This window comes from Gobio gobio, assembly GCF_949357685.1.
Source record: "Gobio gobio genome assembly, chromosome: 18".
NCBI lineage: Eukaryota > Metazoa > Chordata > Actinopteri > Cypriniformes > Gobionidae > Gobio > Gobio gobio.
In genome coordinates this window covers 17,797,745-17,818,332 of record NC_137111.1, presented here as the reverse complement: position 1 = coordinate 17,818,332, position 20,588 = coordinate 17,797,745, and the positions used below count along the sequence as shown (strand labels likewise).

The 20,588-nt window shown below is 38.3% G+C and overlaps 1 protein-coding gene across 4 annotated transcripts in view; it reads left to right on the top strand.

Moving 5' to 3' along the window:
• prkg1a (protein kinase cGMP-dependent 1a) overlaps positions 1–20,588 on the top strand; it is a 128,719-nt gene that overhangs the window by 80,736 nt on the left and 27,395 nt on the right. For 3 of the 4 annotated variants that reach the window (XM_079843715.1, XM_079843714.1, XM_079843716.1), the window contains exons 6-7: positions 12,377–12,454; positions 12,539–12,633. In XM_079843715.1, coding sequence (XP_079699841.1) covers positions 12,377–12,454; positions 12,539–12,633 — 173 coding nt within the window. Of the gene's footprint in view, positions 1–12,376; positions 12,455–12,538; positions 12,634–18,931; positions 19,248–20,588 lie in introns of those variants that run through there. The other variant, XM_079843717.1, reaches the window with a different exon arrangement.

Sequence of the window (20,588 nt, the reverse complement as noted above, 5' to 3'; positions counted from 1 at the left end):
CTATTTAATCTCATCCCTTATGTCAGTCAGCAGTCACCACAAACGGAAACCAATAGTTATTCCACTGCCCACTACACATTGTTATCACATATAACTAGACCCACTGTCATTATTTAAACGTTTGTGATCATAATTTCAATAATTTTGGATAAATTATGATTTTTAGATGATGTTGCTATCATTAGATAATTTACGGTTTCCCATAGACTATAAGGCTATATATAAAAATGATAGAATATTGGGGCCACAGAGGAAAAAAAAGAAAAGTCACAGACTTCGAAAAATTACGTCATAAAATTGTAACCCGTTGTTTTAGAGGAAGACGGTTGTTAAAATGACAGCTGTGGGGCATTTCGTGGAATTGTTCTTCAGTATGGTTTCACAAACAAGGACATACTTAATCTTTTGGCACATCAGCGTCACATTGTCATAAGTATCAGGACTGTAAAAAGAATATGCATCTTTTCCGCAGAAAGAACCAGCCTCATAAATGTATGACTTTTTCCTTCTTCCTCAGTGTGGCCCTAATACTCGGTCGTATAAAATACACATTCCATATAAATATAAAAACACAAAGTGTAACATTAGGTTCCTTTATTGAATAAGGATAAAACAAAGCAGGTAAACCATCAGCTCCTTTCGAAACTGAAGTCACACAGTGACTCAACAATACAACAAAAGGATAAATACACATTCAAAGATAGAGATTATATATATATATATATATATATATATATATATATATAAATATATATATATAAATATATATATATATAAAAAACACACCCCGCTTGTCTGCACACTGAAATAAATGCAGGACAAATCCATACACATCAACTGAACAGACAAATGAATGGAAGCAGTAGCCTCCCTGCAAGCTTGTATTACACACAGTATACAGCACAAACATCATAAGAGGCCAAAAAAAAAAAAAATCGGTGGACAGCATAAGAAGCAGAGTACAACGGCTAAGATTAAACTGTACTACTGAGCGTAGTAATTATGTAAGCCTTTGATTATAATTTATCAAAGCCACAGTGTGATGGGGTTACTTTACACAATTTCACTCATATCTGTTGTCCATTTCAATTAAAAGTTTAACTGTTTCATAATCAGAGTGCAACTGTGTTTTTGGAGATGTGAATGAACTATTTGGATTGTAATTGTGATGTTTCAGCGGAGCGGTGAGTGTGTAATTGTGCACTACTTACGCATTCAGGAGGTCTGCAATACTTTTTCTCTTTGCTTTATCACTGTGGCGGTGTTGCCTTTCTTCTTAATTAGGCCCTATGTCTTTTACCTCCTCGTATGCCTCCATGAGGATTTGTGCCTCCAACGGGGAAAAGTACGCCGCTCTAGTTGCCATGGTGAATCAGTGAATCTGTGATCGGTGGCGGGTCTATTTGAGTGAGCCGTGAGCGCGCACCTATCCAAGATTGGTTTAACCTGGCTTGATGAATCCGTGTCTGCTCATCCTGGCTTGGTCTTTGTGCAACCAATTAAGCCTGGATGCACTTGTTTTGGCTTCATTGAGCTCAGCTCAGTCATTTATCCTGGATGTCTTAATTCTACTTTTGTGCAACGGGCCTCTGGGGCCTATACCATGAAGCTGGTTTAGCTGGCTAGCCAGATATGTTTAAGCTTAGTTTGTGCCAATCCTGGGTTTTAGGTACCATTAAAGTGGTTTGGCTTTTAGCCGTGTTCATCTCCATAGTAACTTACTCTCCACGGCTAACCTGCTCCAGGGCAGGTTATGTTCTGGATAAGAGATCTCAAACTGAAATTGGACCAATCAGCTGTGAGCAAAGTGACACAGCTCTGATGCAATAAAGTCACTCCCCTTGTTTCTATAGGTCACTATAGCAAATGTTTTTAAAAGATTAACGCGTCTGGCTTTTAACAATGCTTATTTATAATAATAATACTTTTGAATGATTTAGATATAATTTATGTAATTATACCCTTATATATTTTAGTTAATCAATCATTAATAGGCACTTATTTAAAATTAATATTAATAGCCTATATAAAGGTCATACAAATAAGCTTTAAAATCAATAAATAAAGCTATAAAAATGACTACATGTGATATTAAATGTTCAATTCTCTCTATATATCAATTAAACTAACTTCATAACTTTTACTTGCATTGATGTATAATATATTTCTTTAAGTTATCCTCTTTCATAGACAGCTCTTTTCTTCCTGTCTGTTTGTTTAAATTCTTAATATTTTTCAATCATGTAATATTCTGCAGAAGAGAGAAATGAATCTCAGTTTCACTGATCCACAGCATGTGATTGGCTGTTCACTACTGATGTCACAGCTAAACTCCTAAACTCAGGATCAAAGCCTGAGTTGACAGAGAAAGCTGATGATCAGCATCATGGGACCAACAAAGCCTGAATAGATTGGTTTGGTTTTGTCAACTCAAAACTAATCCTGTAACCCTGAGTTTGTTAAACTACCATCATGGTACAGGCCCCTGGTTTTACAGACAGGGCTTAGACTAAGCTAGGATTAGGCCTTAGTTCAATTAGGACATTTAAGTAGCTTTTATAAATATGCCCTAAAAAAACCCACTACTAGTCAAGTCAACTTTATTTATATAGCGCTTTTAACAAATACAGATTGTTTCAAAGCAGCTTTACAGTGTTAAACAGGAAAGTAATGCAGCATAATTTTATTCAGCCGTCTAGCCATTCTGGAGAAAAAATGTCATCAGTTCATTTCAATTATCATACAGTGACAGTGTGGGCTTTAGATCAGTAATTAGAGCAGTAATTTAGTTTATATGGTTAATTTAGTTTAATAATTAGATTTATTCCGATATTTAGTTGAATAATTTAGAAAAATTTAGTGTCCCCACTGGGTGCATGGTGTGCATCTTAAGACAAAACAATGGCACTGACATATTTTAAGATATCTCAGTGCAAGTTTCTTTCAGTTAAAACAGCTCAAACATGCATTTTAGTCTGGGACTAGCTTAAGCCATGTAACCGGGGGCTAATTTTTTTGAATTATTTAAAATCTTTATATGCCTTTTCTAATATGTTAAAAAACAACTTTTTTTCTAACTCCTCCTAGGCTGTTGGTTGAGCTAGAAGTTCAGAAGATTCCTCAAACAAACAATAAAACAGAATAACTGGGAAGAAAAAAGGACTGGTTACATCTGGACTGGTTAAATGCTTCAAATAATGAATCATTCAAGAATTGAGCATCAATACATTTAAATCCAAGCCAAGTGTATTCTGTGTTCACCTATTCACTCATCCGTATTCCTGTGTTCACCATCTCATTCAATTAAACCCCACACCTAGAGTTAATCCTCTGTTTCTGGCATCACCCTGTTGTGTGCTATCAACGTATTAAAGTATTTAACACTGGAAAAAGAAAACAAGAAAATATTTAATGCTGAAATATTTGTTTATTCATTCACACTGAGACTTAAAAGCACAGAAAATGTGGAAAAAAAGCTTCACAACTCAAGTTACTAAAGCTTCTCATTTATTTCATCAATAACTTAGGGAGCATTTCTCTACCTTTTTTGTCTTTTAGTGGTTCAATACGTTGTAGTGGAGTGAATCATGAGGTTGTTTATACTCTTTCTGTGTAAGATGGAGAATAACTATTCTCTGAGGTCAACTTTGCACTAAGCATCAAAAGAGAAAAATCAATGTTTTTATCCAATAATAGCATGAGAAGATGAGCCGTAGACATTGTGAAAATCTTAGTCATCAGTCAGTCTATCATTCAGACATAAAGGTCCACATCACCTCTCCTCACCTCGTCAGCATACAACATTTATCACTGGTGAGTGAGTGATGGAGACCCACGGTTCCCTGTGTTTAAGGGTGAAGGGTTGTTGTTTTCCATTCTGTGTGGATTTGTTGATAATCTTGCAGTCGCTGTGGTCCGCCTTTGTGATAATACATGATTCACTGGCTAACAATAACACAACAACACACATAAATTGGTTAGGCTCTTATAATTAATTACATTTATAATAGGTATAATATATACACCATCAGATTTGGACTGTTTAGACAGTGACCATGATGAATCTGCGGCAGGATAAACAAAGGAGTGGACAAAGCTTACTTTCCGACATGCACATAATGCTGGTCACTGGTGAAACATTTACTATAATATAATGGAATATTTTAATGTTGCTTGCCAGTGTATGATTGTATTAGATAAGTACTATTGATATATTATATCATAGAATATTATACGATATATTATATGCCTGCTATTTTTATATTATACTATTATGGACTATTCACCGTTTCTTGCCAATTTTAGTATTACTTGTATACTATTATAGTAGTAACTAATATTTTAAATTAGATTTTATTTTTAATCTGGTAATTAGTTAGTAATTTTGTGCTTTTGTCACCTTTATACAGTGGGGAGAACAAGTATTTGATACACTGCCGATTGCAGGTTTGCCCACTTACAAAGCATATAGAAGTCTGTCATTTTTATCATAGGTACTCTTCAACTGTGAGAAATTCCAGAAAATCACATTGTATGATTTTTAAATAATTAATTTGCATTGTATTGCATGACATAAGTATTTGATCACCTACCAACCAGTAAGAATTCCGGCTCTCACAGACCTGTTAGTTTTTCTTTAAGAAGCCCTCCTGTTCTCCACTCATTGCCTGTATTAACTGCACCTGTTTGAACTCGTTACCTGTATAAGACACCTGTCCACACACTCAATCAAACACTCCAACCTCTCCACAATGGCCAAGACCAGAGAGCTGTGTAAGAACATCAGGGATAAAATTGTAGACCTGCACAAGGCTGGGATGAGCTACAGGACAATAGGCAACAACTGTTGGCGCAATTATTAGAAAATGGAAGAAGTTCAAGATGACGGTCAATCTCTCTCGGTCTGGGGCACCATGCAAGATCTCCCCTCATGGGGCATCAATGAACATTAGGAAGGTGAGGGATCAGCCCAGAACTACATGGCAGGACCTGGTCAATGACCTGAAGAGAGCTGGGACCACAGTCTCAAAGAAAACCATTAGTAACACACTACGCCGTCATGGATTAAAATCCTGCAGCGCACACAAGGTCCCCCTGCTCAAGCCAGCACATGTCCAGGCCCATCTGAAGTTTGCCAATGACCATCTGGATGATCCAGAGGAGGAATGGGAGAAGGTCATGTGGTCTGATGAGACCAAAATAGAGCTTTGTGGTCTAAACTCCACTCGCCGTGTTTGGAGGAAGAAGGATGAGTACAACCCCAAGAACACCATCCCAACCGTGAAGCATGAAACATCATTCTTTGGGGATGCTTTTCTGCAAAGGGGACAGGACGACTGCACCATATTGAGGGGAGGATGGATGGGGCCGTGTATCACGAGATATTAGCCAACAACCTCCTTCCCTCAGTAAGAGCGTTGAAGATGGGTCGTGGCTGCGTCTTCCAGCATGACAACGACCCGAAACACACAGCCAGGGCAACTAAGGAGTGGCTCTGTAAGAAGCATCTCAAGGTCCTGGAGTGGCCTGGCCAGTCTCCAGACCTGAACCCAATAGAAAATCTTTGGAGGGAGCTGAAAGTCCGTATTGCCCAGCGACAGCCCTGAAACCTGAAGGATCTGGAGAAGGTCTGTATAGAGGCGTGGGCCAAAGTCCCTGCTGCAGTGTGTGCAAACCTGGTCAAGAACTACAGGAAACGCATGATCTCCGTAATTGACCTATCGGTAAGCCCCGCCCCCCTTAGTTACTGTTGCTAACTCGGACAAACAAACGGAGTTGCTATATCTTACAATGACAGCTGTCAGTGTGAAAACCTTATCCCAAGATGTTTTTCGACACAGAATGTAGCGTATATCCCGTCCGAATGATGGCCAAACTTTACTGTTGGTTTATCAAGTTTATTATGTCCTTTTTCACTCCAAAAAATCATCGTAAGAGCTGAACAAACAAAGCATAAGAAGTGCGCATTATCGTCTCATTCACAAACTCTCTGTTGCATTACCATTAACATACACAGCAAATTACACAAAAACACTCAAACAACTAACAGTAAACAAAAATATACACAGACCTTATGCTTTTCGGGGGTGCAGTTAATAACTGGTAAACTTTGTATCTGCAAAACAACTCCGATAAACTGCATGCAAGCTCTCCCTTTCACTACCCGGAGACTATAATACCCATCAAAATAGGAGTCCTCCTTAGTAGGACAGATAATGTAGACCTTAAACATATCTAAAATTAAATTAATTTTCATATAACCAGTTTAATATGGAGAGGCACTGAAATGTAGACCTTCGTGTTTTTGACCTACAGTGTTACATGACGTGAGAACAGTTAGTTAGTAGGTTTGTATGTTAGCAGGGACTTTAATCGTAACTTAAAGGGGTGGTAAACAACGATTTCACTATTCTAACTTTAGCTAGCGTGTAATGTTGCTGCTTGAGCATAAACAACATCTGCAAAGTTACAACGTTCAAAGTTTAAAGCAAAGGGAGATATTTCAGGGTTTTTCCTACATTGAAAATTTTTTGGCGGCCGCCAAAACAAATTTTTGCCCCGCCAAAGCCTTATTTGATCAGTTATTGTGATTTATGAGTGATGTAGATCTACTGCGCTTGTGATCGGCGCATGTTAACTGATGACAGAGAGAACGAGCGGAGAGCCCTATCCCGCGCACACGCTCTCGGTCTTCAAAATAAGCACCGTTTTAGCATTCTAATATTTCACATATCACGTTAATCAAAAGGTCGGAAGACCGAATCCATGTTGCACGTGGTGGATTCGGACATTTTCTTCCTTGAACTACCGCTGGATGTGAATTGCGCTCAAAAAACGCTAACTCTTCACCGACCAGCTGACATAAACCATACTTTCAATAAACGGGAAACAAATCCTATCCAGTTATTAAGTGTTTTCTGTGTGTTGACAAATCTTTCGCGATCGCTATAACAGCGATGTTCTAACAGACGGGATTCACACACAACGCGTCTGCGCGTCTGTGTCCGATTCGCGACCTAATGACTCCTTTGAACCGAATCATTTTAACGACTGGTTAGAACAACTGAACTGTCCAACACTGAACTCACGAATCAGTTTAATCATTTACTCAGAACATCTGAAATGAGAACACAAGTGTGCTCACCCAATTTAGCAAGAGTGGATAGTAAGAATTAATTTGAATTATCCACAGTCTTTCAGCTTATTTCTGTTGACAATGTGTAGTAAATAAATAGCCTAAAATCATTTAGTTTAGAATGGAGTGAGGTGAAACCAGAACAAAGTTGTTATTAGCTAGCTGATAATTTTATGAAATTGTATATGGCAGAAAATTAGGCTATTTGTTATTTTTTTTAATACTATTTTTTAATATTGATATGGTTATATACCAAAACAATTATTTGTAAATAGTGTAAAAATGAGGAACAAAAGAAACAAAAATCAAGGTATCGAAATAAGATAAGCAAAAATTACAAACTGTTTCTTTGAATTTATTTTAAATGTATTGTCAGTATTGCGCTTGCAGATCACGTGGGTAGGGTACTTTTTACTGTGTATGTGTGGATGACCATGTCGGTCAGCCACCACCGAAGACCATTTTTGACCCAGGAAAAACCCTGTATTTGCTTTTAAAGAAATCAGTTTGCAGGTCTGGGGTACTTGCTCTGTTCAGCCTTCCTTGGGACGGGGGTGCGTTGCAGAGCGTTTAACATACAGCATGTTATATGCACGTGTGTTTGAGTCAGCGGGGAATCAGGCGCGCGCAGGGCTCCATGCAGCACATCTAACAGAGGAAAACATCCACCGTCTTCGCGATTTCAATGCCAGATTTGCACAACGTCAGCTGCGTGAAAAAAACACTGCCGGTGCATGGATGCACGACGCGCGCGCTGCACATTTCACGGAGGACAACACAAACTTCCACAAACTTCGCGAGTTCAATACAGGATATGCACAACGGCTTGTCCTGAAAGCTGGATTTACAAACAGAAGCTGTTTACGGGCCACAACCTGTAAGTCTGATTTATTTTTCATCGATGTGTTTTCCTGTAATAGGTTGTAGCAAGGAAGTAAACAGATGACAACACTGTTCTGCAAACCAGTCTGTTAAATGCTCATTCATACTTAACGTTATCCGACGAACACCTAACGTTACAAACATTAACGTTAAAATCTCAACAGCGAACCTGGCATTAGAGTAAATGATTCTTTGATTAGAGCTTTTATGTATTGTTTATCTCCAGGCATGCTAAACATGCTTCTGTGTGTGATTTGGCTAACTTACTAGTAAAGCCAGTGTTTAGTGTTCATTTTGGGTTAACGTTAGTTCTTGCGACAGATATTTGGCTATAATCGTTCTAAAAATACAAAAGTTAAAGTGCCATTCAGTAGCGATCATTATAGATCCGCAGTCTTTACTCTTGAGGACTGAACAGGTTCTGCTCGATCATCTTCACTCAAATGTTCTGGGTCTGATTCGAGCTCATATGGTTTTATTGACGCCGTTGTTTCTAATACTGAACAGCCTCCGGTAAGGGGCGTGACGTTTCCGACGTGCACTGCAGTTAGCGAATCACAACACACTGGGTCAGCTAACCAATCAGAGCCCACTGCGTATTTTTGAGGGACTGGCTTCATACAACCCGGAAAGCATCAGACCGTTTTACAAGGAGGGACAGAGCAGTGTAGAATAAAGGTCAAATATATGAAAAATAAGGCAATTTTTTTTAAAACGAAGCATGAACACATGTTACAGTGCACCCCACAAACACAGCCAAGCCTTCAAAAGAATGTGTTTTACCACCCCTTTAATGAGAGTATGACAAACAGAAAATCCTCTCAGGATCCCTGGAATCAGTGCTACAGTACCTCAGGCATGACATTTTAGCATTTTTGTAGCATAAACACCATCAAACCGATGAGAGCTTCGGATTTTCCAATGTTTCTCTATGGCGCTGACACCTAAAGATGTCCGAGTTCCGGTCCCAGCGCAACTGATACTCACCTGCTATTGGCTCATCTGCGTTCGAGGGGAGGGGCTTACCGATAGGTCAATTGCAAACAAAGGTTTCTGTACCAAATATTAAGTTCTGCTTTTCTGATGTATCAAACACTTATGTCATGCAGTAAAATGCAAATTAATTATTTAAAAATCATACAATGTGATTTTCTGGATTTTTTTTATTCTGTCACTCACCGTTGAAGAGATATAATGATAAAAATTACAGACTTCTACATGCTTTGTATGTGGGCAAACCTGCAAAATTGGCAGTGTATCACTTGTTCTCCCTTCTGTAATTCTATTTAGCTTTTATTCATTTTTATTTCAGTTTTAGTAATTTTACTAGTACAAATTAAACTTATTTAAGTTAATTTGCCAAGGCAACACTTCAAATTTTTTATTTAAGTAAAATTTTTTCATCTGATATTTATTTTTCTATTTATTTCAGCTTTATTTCAATGACCTAAACCAATATTTAACCGTTATAGTTAATGATAACACTCCTCGCTAATGTTTTTATTTCTGTCAAAAAACACTTTTTATGGAAGCCTGTTATCATCATCATCAGATATCATCACACAGAGAATACAATAAAAAAAAGATAATTGCAACTTTCTCACAATTCTGACTTTTTTTCTCATATGAGCTCACAATAATTAAGTCCAATTCTGAGGGGAAAAATTAGCTCACAATTCTAACATTTATTTTCTTGTCTTCATAACTGAGGAAAAATGCTCAACTGAATAATAAAAACTTTTTGTTTTATTATTCAGTGGCAGAAACTATAAGCTTCTATAACTTCTAAATGGCCTTCAAAGTCGAAAGATGTATTTTTGGCAACGGAAAGTTGTATTTACAGCATCTACCAGCTGGGGCAAACTTCAGGTAAAGCTCGAACCATTTGTTAGACTAATGTTCAAAATGTTAATCTGTGATGTTCACTAACAAAACAACAACATAAGAGTAAATGTGAGGAAGTAGCATCAAATAAAGAGAGTAGCTATTGGCACTGTGAGCTCTGTCAAAGGATTAGTTCAGTTTAAAGGTGCACTATGTAACATTTTTTCAGTAAAATATCCAAAAACCACTAAGCCAGTGTTATATATTTTGTTCAGTTGAGTACTTACAATATCCCAAATGTTTCCAACTATTTGTAAATCATGAGAAATTGCTATTTTACCCAAGGAACAGGGACGTGTGAGGGAGTTGCCTGTCAGTGGTGTCATATCTGCGTTACCCTCGGTTTCCGGTTTTATTCTGCAGAAACGTTTTACTCTCACTGCAGTGTGCAACAAGTGCTGCCGAGCGACTCGGTCATAATAACAGTTCCGCTGCTTGCGAGGCGTGTGTTGTGTCATCTTATTAACAACTGCTCCAGCGGCCTTGCTCAGCTCCACGACACTCGGTCCTGCTCTGCTTCATACTACAGTAACGTTAATAATCGCATCCATGAACATGATTTCTGCCCGAGTCCTATCCAGATTCTTTTCCACCGGCTATGAGGTGAAGACCACATGTCCCAAGAGTCTGTGCTCAAACGTGGCGTCATCAAACTACTGAATAGGCGACCTCTAGTGGACAGAAAAGTTACATAGTGCACCTTTTAAAATGAACATTTCCTGATAATTTACTCACCCCCATCTCATCCAAGATATTTGTGTTTTTCTTTCTTCAATCGAAAATACATTTTGTTGAGGAAAACATTCCAGGATTTTTTTTCACTTAATGGACATCCATGGCAACCAAAATGTTGAAGGTCCAAATCAATGCAGTTTCAAAGTGCTTCGAAGGGCTTCAGAGGCTCTGCATGATCCCAGCTGAGGAATAGGGTCTTATCTAGAGAAACCATCTAATAATTTAAACAACAACATTTATATAGTTTTTAACCTAAATTGCTCATCTTCTGCTGCTCGGCGACGTACCACAGATTGTGCAATCATGCCGGAAAGGTCACACTAGACGTAGGTGGAAGTGCCGCCCCAAGTGAACGTGCGAAGACTAATACAAACGCCCTTTAAAAATAAACTCCAACTTCAAAAGAGTCTTTTTTTGCTAAAGGACGTTTGTACAAGTCTTCACACAAGCGCTTTGTAAACACGGGGACAGTACTTCCGCCTACGTCTAATGTGACCTTTCCGATCAGTGGTGTGTCGCAGAGCAGCGCAAGGTGAGCAATTTAGGTGAAAAAATATATAAATCTTTATTTTTATTTTAGAAAATGACCAATGGTTTGGCTAGACAAGACCCTATTCCTCAGCTGGGAGTGTGCAGAGCCTCTGAAGCCCTTTGAAACTGCATTGATTTGGACCTTCAAATCCTTAAGTTTCCTCACAAAACTTAATTTATTTTCCACTGAAGAAAGACATGAACATCTTGGATGGCATGGGGCTGAGTAAATTATCAGGAAATTTTCATTTTGAAGTGAACTAATCCTTTAAAATGACTCGCCTGTCAATCATGGTCTCTCAGTGAGTTTCAGCAGGTCAAGCTCTCCTTCCAGTCCTCCCTTGAATACTTTAGTGATGTGATTTGTTAAATAAATGTTAGAGTGAAGGGAGTCTCTTTAGCCAATAATTGACCTTAATTGAGAAACTGAAATCTGCTGAATCTTTTTGAACTTTAAATGTTAATTTTGCATATGTAATTTTGCCGGAGGGAATGTAATTATGCTCTGGGGAATGAAAGTCTGGTCACATGGATGGAATCTGTTCTCCCGCCGTGGTCTTCTATGTGCAGTTAAAGTAGGAATTGCATCAAATATAAGTGACCACAATTAGAGTCCAGACATATCTGCATCTTACGGAATTTTCACACTGACTTCCATTGAGAAGGATTCACGCATCTCAAACAGTCTAGCTGCAGTGGCACTTAAAAAAAATAACACTTAAGATACACTAAAAATGTATAAACATCAGACAAAGTTGAACACACAACTTAATAAAAAAGGACATCATAAAAATAATCTACACACACGTATAAAATTACATTATTATAGTACATTTGCAGTTTTAAGTATAAATCATTGTAGTTTTAATCTGGATAGATTTAACTGCCGGTGAATATGTGGGTGTTTTGTTGGAGGACAGACTCTAGGTGATGTTGGAACAAAGTGTTTGCTTGTGTCAGTCTTTCTGGGCTTTGACTTTCCTATCTGCTGGTCATATCTGATTTCAGATGGATGTGTCTGGAGGTCAAGGTCTTAGAGTGCACACTGAGGGTCAGAGAGATGCTGTGCTGCCTTTTTTCTGTTTAGAAATCTGCTGGGTCTTATGTCTGCACATCCTCTATCCATACCCTCTTCATAGAAAATGTTTTTCTCCATCTTTTTTTCCACATCATCTTCACATCCTCAAACCAATTTTCTTTCTCTTATAGACTCACTATGAGGATGGCGACTACATCATTCGCCAGGGGGCAAGAGGAGACACATTCTTCATTATCAGTAAAGGAAAGGCAAGTCTATTTTAGTGCAAGCAGTGATGCTGTGAATATGAACCCATGCTAATATCTCTTCCTCTTCTTCTCACTCCTGTCCAGGTGACGATGACTCGAGAGGACTGTCCAGGTCAGGAGCCAGTCTACTTGCGCTCAATGGGGAAAGGAGACTCGTTTGGGGAAAAAGCCCTTCAAGGGTGAGATTATACCCTCTATACTACTGAGTAAGATACAAAACCTAAACTTAAAACAGCAAGGTAGGTTACAGCAAGGTAACCTGCCAAGAACAGGTTCATTGTTCAACCAAAATTCATGAGATGTACATCTTAAATGAACATTTACACCCTCCAAATGCCCATCACGGTAATGCAGAAAATCTCATTCTCCTTGAATAAGAAAAAAATGATGAGTTTCTATTCTATTTATACATAATTATAAATAACTAGTGGTGAGATCTGGATAACAATCACTATAGAAAAAACGGGTAATTACAATTTTCTTTTTTTAAATTTCTTTTGATCATGCAGTGAAATGTGTCCTGGGCAGGTTCTTGTGAGATTCATTCACCCTACTAGTTTTTAAAGGATGTGGTGACATCTTGTGGTGGCTGACAAAAATCACACTTGGAATTGAAAAAAAAAATTTATTTAAAAGCACTGCTTTCTCACACTCTTGCCACTGAGTAAGAACAAGTTTATACAGGAGTTATATTACGCAGAATCTAGTGTTTGCAGGGAGCTTTCTAGTTCCTTGATTATTGTTGTGAATTTCTTTTGTTCCTTGAAGTAGAGACCAGGAGCCTCATTTATAAAACTTTGCGTAGGATTTGTGGCGTACGGATGAAACATAGGACGTGCGTACGCACAGAAATATTCGGATTTATAAAACCGTGCGCACGCACATCCTACGCAGTTTTCCCTTAATAAATCACAATCAATTCTAAATGTAGCGCAGCTTTTGCGGCTTCATGTCACGCCCATAGTTGCCCATAAATAGTCCGTGAAAAGCCCACAAGTTAATATTCATCGATTGCGAAATCATGGCAAACACAGAGAGGAAATAAAAAAAAAAACATAACTTCACTTAATGTGAAGTAGAAGTTATCGTTGGCGAGGTTGAAAAGAGGAGAAACATTTTGTTTTGGAGGGCACAGTGTGGGCATTACTAATGCCAAAAAGGCACTTGAGTGGCAAAAGGTTGCAGACGCTGTAAATGCTGTAGCCTCACAACCTCGGACCATGGCCGAAATAAAAAAGAAATGGTTGGACATCAAAGTCGAGGCAAAAAAGCGTCTAGCGCTCCATCGCCAGAGAGTGTCCTCGTTTACCAGCAAGTCTTCTTGCTGTCTGAAGATGCGTTCACTCCGAATCCTTCCATTTGCCACATCTTCTAAGAGCGCACGATCAGCCATTGTGCGTCATTACACATTGTGATGGGGCATTTTATTTCCATCCATTTAATTGCATCTGACAAGCTACAGATGTCGTTTATAATCTACGTGGAAATGGGAAATAGTTCAGTGCAAATGTAATGTCTTGCAGCTTTCTGAATGGTTGAGACATAGCCTACGTCATACGTCATTTTATCAAAAATAAAACAAAAGGCATATGCATGAATACCATGATTCCGTAGCTGATGAAGAAATTTTACTATGAAAACAACTCGCCCCAGTGGACAATGAATACATCCATCCATCCATCCATCCATCCATCCATCCATCCATCCATCCATCCATCTAATTGCATCTCTGCTCCGCCAAACGGACACATTGACGAGAATATCAGTTTTGCACATTATTTAGTTCTGTTTACCATATTATTTATGAGGATGAATTGCATAACATGCCAATATTATTGCAGAACATATTTCACTTTTCTTTTTGCAAATATGTGTTAATTTGCATTTCTATTATAATTTTTGAATTTGTTTGTTTTACTGCAGATCGATCAAGCGAGGAGCTTGTGCTTGTTTTGGGCTAGTTTTGTTGTCAAAACCTGGCAATCCTGCGTTGATTCACAAATTCAAGGCAGCATTTAAAAACTGTCAATATAAATCACCATACATGCAATCCATTTGCTTGTTTTCACTTGAAGAATGACCACACGGCTGACGTGATCTTATCGCTATAGAAGTCCTTGCACACGTGAGTTATTGCAGGCGCATATCACGTTATCATATCGTCAAGGCATATCGGCATAATTTTTTCATATCGGCCAATGACGATTTTTATATTTTAAGCGTTTATCGGCCGATTCCGATGTCGTGCCGATAATATCGTGCATCCCTAATAGAGAGCGGCGTACGCCTTCTTTTGTGCGTACGCAACGTTTATAAATGAGGCCCCTGGAGACTTGGATATGTTCTTTCAGCAGGATTCTTTATTGAAAACATGTGCTGTCTTTCGGCTGAGGTCGTCAAGTCTAACTAAGGGAGCTGCACTTTGATCACCAATGTATATCAACCAATTTATACACTATATAAATCTTTTTGATTAAAAGTTATGATCAGTTCAGTAAGGACCACTGAAGTCAAAAACACCATAGACAAACTTTTAGTCAAATTGTATTGGCATTTTTTGCTAAATTTACATTTGGTGAAATCAGGGCTCGACATTAACGCTTGTCTGCTTGTCCGGGACAAGTGGATTTTTTGAAGGGGCAAGTGAAAAATAATTTGCCTGACGGACAAGTATCCTGGTTAAAACGTCAAAACTAAAAATAACTAGGGAATCACCAAAGTGCAATAATGATTCTGCATTCAGTTAGTGTAAGTGGAGATCAAAAGTGGATAATATAAAACGAACTGACAAGAAAATCGAAAACAAATGAGCGCCGCTCATACAAAGAAACTAGGGCTGTGCAATTAATCGAATTTCGATTTCGATTTCGATTTTGCCTCCCAACGATCACCAAAATAGTACAATCGAGAAAAAACGATTATTTTGACTTGCGTTCTGAATGAAACGCGCACGCGCTCATCCGCCCCTCCCGAAGCCACAAACTTTCTCAGATCGGGAGTCTCGTGTGCATATTATCCGCTGGAATGTAAAAACTCTGCGCGAGTAAAGATGGCAGAAGGAGGGCAGTTACAGCAGCGTTTGGTGAGCAAAAAAGGCAAAACCAACTCCGTTGTCTGGGAACAGTTTGGCTTCGAGGAATCAGACGACGAGCAGAAACATGCTACGTGCAAGATTTGCTACATGGTAGTGGCTGCAACGCAAGGGAACACCACGAATTTGTTTAACCACTTGAAAATTAAACAGAGTGACCTATGACAATCTAATAAAGAAACAAAAACTGACGAGAGCAGGGGTGCCCTGTAAACGTCATTTTTTCCCCTCATATTTTTCAAATAATTCTCTCTTTGTAAACTTTGTTCAATGCATGCGAGTGCTGCCGTATGTTTGAATATGACCAGTCGTTTTCGCCGTCATCACCCGGGTTTAGTGCCAGAAGACGCGAATGAGAAGCCGCGCGCGCTGTGAGGAAATGTATCTCTGTGCGCTCATCCGAGAGCGCGCACACGTCTCTCAGCGCGCAAATACTGAGTTCTCTTTCAAGTCTTGCTCTTGAACGGACAAACTCACACAAAACGTATGTCAACGTCCATCTTGATGAGTATCCTAGCAGACATAGTCTGTATATGCCTTAAGTGAACTTTATACAGTCGATAAAGACGACGCATATCCGATCCGGATTGAATAGCTTTTGTAAGTTTAATAGGATTCATCTTTAATTTATGCACTCAAATATGCAATGTTATTTTACATTTGAGACATTTCTGTAGGCCTACCTGAAAACTAATGTTAGACGTACCTGAAAAGCATATCTAGCCGAACCATATTGTTGATCTTATTTATTTGTGATTATCATTTTTACGTGAATAGTTTTATACTTTGATTTGAATATATGTTATATTATTTATTTTAATAGTTCAAAAAGTACAACAAATGTTACAATTTCAATTGAATTGTTGAAAGGTGTATTTTTAATAAATACAACACATTCCCAAAGTCATGTGAAATAATCGTGTTACATAATCGTGATTTCAATATTGACCAAAATAATCGTGATTATGATTTTTTCCATAATCGAGCAGCCCTAAAAGAAACTCAGTTAACATACACGGTTAAAATTGTGTAGTTTTTATATTTATAACATATGATACAGTTAAGCAACATAACACTAACAAGAGTGTTTTTTTCCTCAATACCATCATGACTGAAAATGACACTGATTTCATACGCCAGTTCCATAAACAATTATTCAACATTAAGTCACTTACATTTTAGATGCAATATAGATTTTTGTTCTATTTCAGCAGCGAAAATAGTTCCAAACAAAGATCCCAGCAGAACCGTAACGCATCTCACAGCAACAGCGCGTTACTGAATGATTCAGGGTTTTAATGAATCGGTTGAATCAAAGATTCAATGACCTATTTGTAAAGGGCCGCCAAATTCTTGAATGAATCAGCCATTTGAACGAATTTTAACTGATTAAGACGGTCACCTGCAGCCACCTACTGGTGGTTTAGTTTCATCTTTCCAACATTTCTTATTTGTATATACAAACAATTCTAAAATAATCTCATAACATTATTTAATGCAGTTGTAATTTTTCAGTGTAAATTATTTAATTTGATTGGTAACAGCCTATAGTGTCTTATTCTAATTTAATTTATAGCTCAAATTTAAGAATATAAAAGGAAATCTGAAGCATATCCTATATTTAATAAGATTATGAAAAAATGCCCTTTATAAAAAGGTAAAAATATGACAAATAGGCATATTTAAATATGTCAAAGCTGATTAAACACTGGTGAGAATATTGCTTCAGAATAGATTATATTTACAAAAAAATCCGGACAAGCAAATGTTTTACTCGGACAAGTGAATGACAGATTCACTCGTCCGAAGGACAAGCGTGTGAACAGGCTTAATGTCGAGCCCTGGGTGAAATGGCTCTGTTCTAAATTCCCCATCCTTTTCATGAGCTCCATGAAAAGCCAAGACAGGGAACAGCAACAGCTTCTGGGGACAACCTCCCATTTTTTTTTAAAAACTGTAAGGGTAGTGTAAATCCCCCATTTAGAACAGAATATGCATCAGTGACACTGATTAAGTTAAAACAAGTTCAAGGAGGAGCTGGGTTGCAAAACAGTGTGCAGAGGAAGCATCCAAGCAGGCAAACTGAACTTAAGCTGCGCTTAAGTAAGGCGCCTTTTTTGAGAGTTGCCAATTAAGTGGATAGGAATCGGATCAGCTGATATAGCGGAGCTTGACTGCGTGTCCTGCCTGAACTAACGCAGAATGCTTGATTTATACATATGCATTAGAGCAGGGGTCTTCAACGTTTTTCAGGGCAAGGACCCCTTAGCAATGGAGACATGGAGCAGAGACCCCCGATACAAAATATGTCAAACAGAGCTACATTAATTATAGGGGACAAAAGTACACAAGGAAAGAATACAGGAGGCATGCGGCTATAAACCAGTCAGATATCATTAGTTATTCTTATGCATTCTATTCTATTCTGGTGTCTGTTTTTAATGGGACTGTTTACCCGTGATTATAATTTATCTGCGTTTGGTTGTGTTACTAGGAAACAGTGATCCTGAGAGCGTGTTGATATGCTCCGCTGTGTATCAGGTGTCCTGCTGCGAGTGTGTGAACGGAGGTGAAATTTAGGCCACGGTTTTGGAAATCAGAACATTGCACATGGTCACTGTGATCCCTCAGAGATCAATTAAACGCTCTTCTGTTAGAGCTCACGCTGCACCCTTGTATATGGCATGTGGGAGGGTAACACTTTACACAGATACTTAGCAGCGTCCAGAACTTGATAAAGGAATCTCTTGATCAAATTGATGTGTGTGAGTGTATGTGCATTCAGCAGCATTTGACACCTGATTGGTTCACAAACACATTTGGCAGCGATGATGTGTCGGGGTTTCATGCTGTTTCTCCTCGAGCAGGTGGATGTGTCCCACTTAAGGCAAAATTACCCCCACACCTTACAACTACGGGAGTAGTTCTCCCAAAAATGAAAATTCTGCCATTATTTACACTCTCAAGGCATTCCATGTATTTTCATAAAACACAAACAGACATTGTAGCATTTAGCATTGTAAAATCATTCGATAAGTGTAATTTGCTTTATTCTTCTGAATGGTACTTTTTGTCCCTTTGTGTAGCCATTTTAAGAAAAAAGGCAATTTCAACATACTGCTCTTTTTTTGAGTGTTCCACGCAAGAACGAAATTCAGAAGGGTTTGTCATTTAGAGTGAGGAAATGATGACAGATTTCCCTTCTCTCCTCTGTCTCTCTGTGTTCAGTAATATTGTGGAGCAGCTGTGACCTTTGCAGTAGCGTTATTGTGTATTTGTGCTGTGACAGCTTTAGAGCCGATATGTTGTGAAGAATTCTCACCCTCTGCATTTGTGTTTCGCTGGAAATGGATCCGGCAGCGCGTGTGCGTGCACTGTCTAGCAGTATTTGCAGTTGGACCAAGGAGCAGACGCACTGTTTGTATGTGTGTTTACTGTTTAGTGTCCAACCCCTCTTGCTCTCAAAGTCGTGTATGAGAGCTCTTCCTCAGGGCAGTCAATGATGCGACAGATGTCACACAGTGATTGTTTTAGTCTTAATACAAGTGTGCAGTACTGTAGTGGTATATTTGCGCGTATAGCTGTGCTCAGATCAGACAGTAAGTGAATAATGCAAAGCATCACAAGGTCAGAGCGGGATTCAGACTATGATGACTGCGACTGGAGCGACAGTGAGGAAGAGGACAATCAGCAAACTCTGAGGCACGCTGGCTTTTTACATTTTTTTTAATAGATTTTAATCATGAGTCAAAATTAATTTTAATCTACTGATTTTTGCTTAAATACTTAAGATATAAAATATATTTTTCACCCTTTGTATCACTCCGCAACTGTCATTGCGGTCGAAGTCCACCATATATATATATTTTTTTTTACAAATATTACTGTTGTTGTGTCACGGAATGGAGTCATTTTGTAGCTATTGTTGGTAATTTAAATATTGTTGTTCAATAAATATTATTTCATATAAATATGCCGTATTTGGTAGTGAGAAGGGTCCGTTAGTTGATCATGATATGGACTTCATTGAAAGTCTTTAGATGGCGTCAAAGACTGTCTTTATGAGTGAGTTAGAACATGGAAGTTATTTTAGCGCCGTCATGGGAAATCCCCTTAACTGTTAAAAGGACAAAGATATCGCTTTCCACATTCAAACTGATATTTTTTTATAAGGGATATAATATTATGGACTTGAAGAATGAATACACTTTTCACTTTACACAACACTTTTCACGTGTTGACTACTGTAATGCTGCGTTCACACCGAACACGAATAGAGTGTCTGGCGCGAGTGATTTCCATGTTAAGTCAATGGAAAGGCGTTTTCAAAATTAATGTATATCAAATGCCGGTAATACACTCGTTTAGTCGATCTCTCTCCCATAATACTATACTCTACATAATACAATAAGCTTCAATGAAGCAACTCAACGTTCCTTCATTACTAGTTCTAAAGTGACGTTTTAGAATTAGTAATGGAGGCTTGGTCACAACTGTCAAACTGCCAACTTGAGATTTGAATCCGTGGCGGAAGGAAGTAGTTCCGCACAAGGGTTTGTAAAGACACTCCGTTGTTGTTTCTTGTGCATTTACTCCTTTGTGCCGTCAAACTGTTGTATAAAACGCAATATCACACGAGTAGCAGTGCGATTATGGCTGTATATCAGCACGCTGTGATTACCTACTACGGCCGAATCACAGCCATGCTGATATACAGCCAGATCGCACTACCAGTGTAATATTGCTCATATATAATTGTATGGATTATTTTGACCAGATTGCTCAGCATACATTGCTCAGGTCTTACTCTTCGTTAACTTGCTACATAATTCACCACATGCTTCCATTTGTGTTATTATTTGTGTAGTTTTATTACTATAAATATTTTATATTCATATTTATATGTAATTATTTTTATTTAATTATACATTTTTCATCATTATGTTGGCTTGACAAAGATTGATACTGATCTACTATTTAAGCTGCTTCTTCTTCTTTCAACTCCTCTTATTCTTCTTCATCTGGGACTAATTATAAACAGTG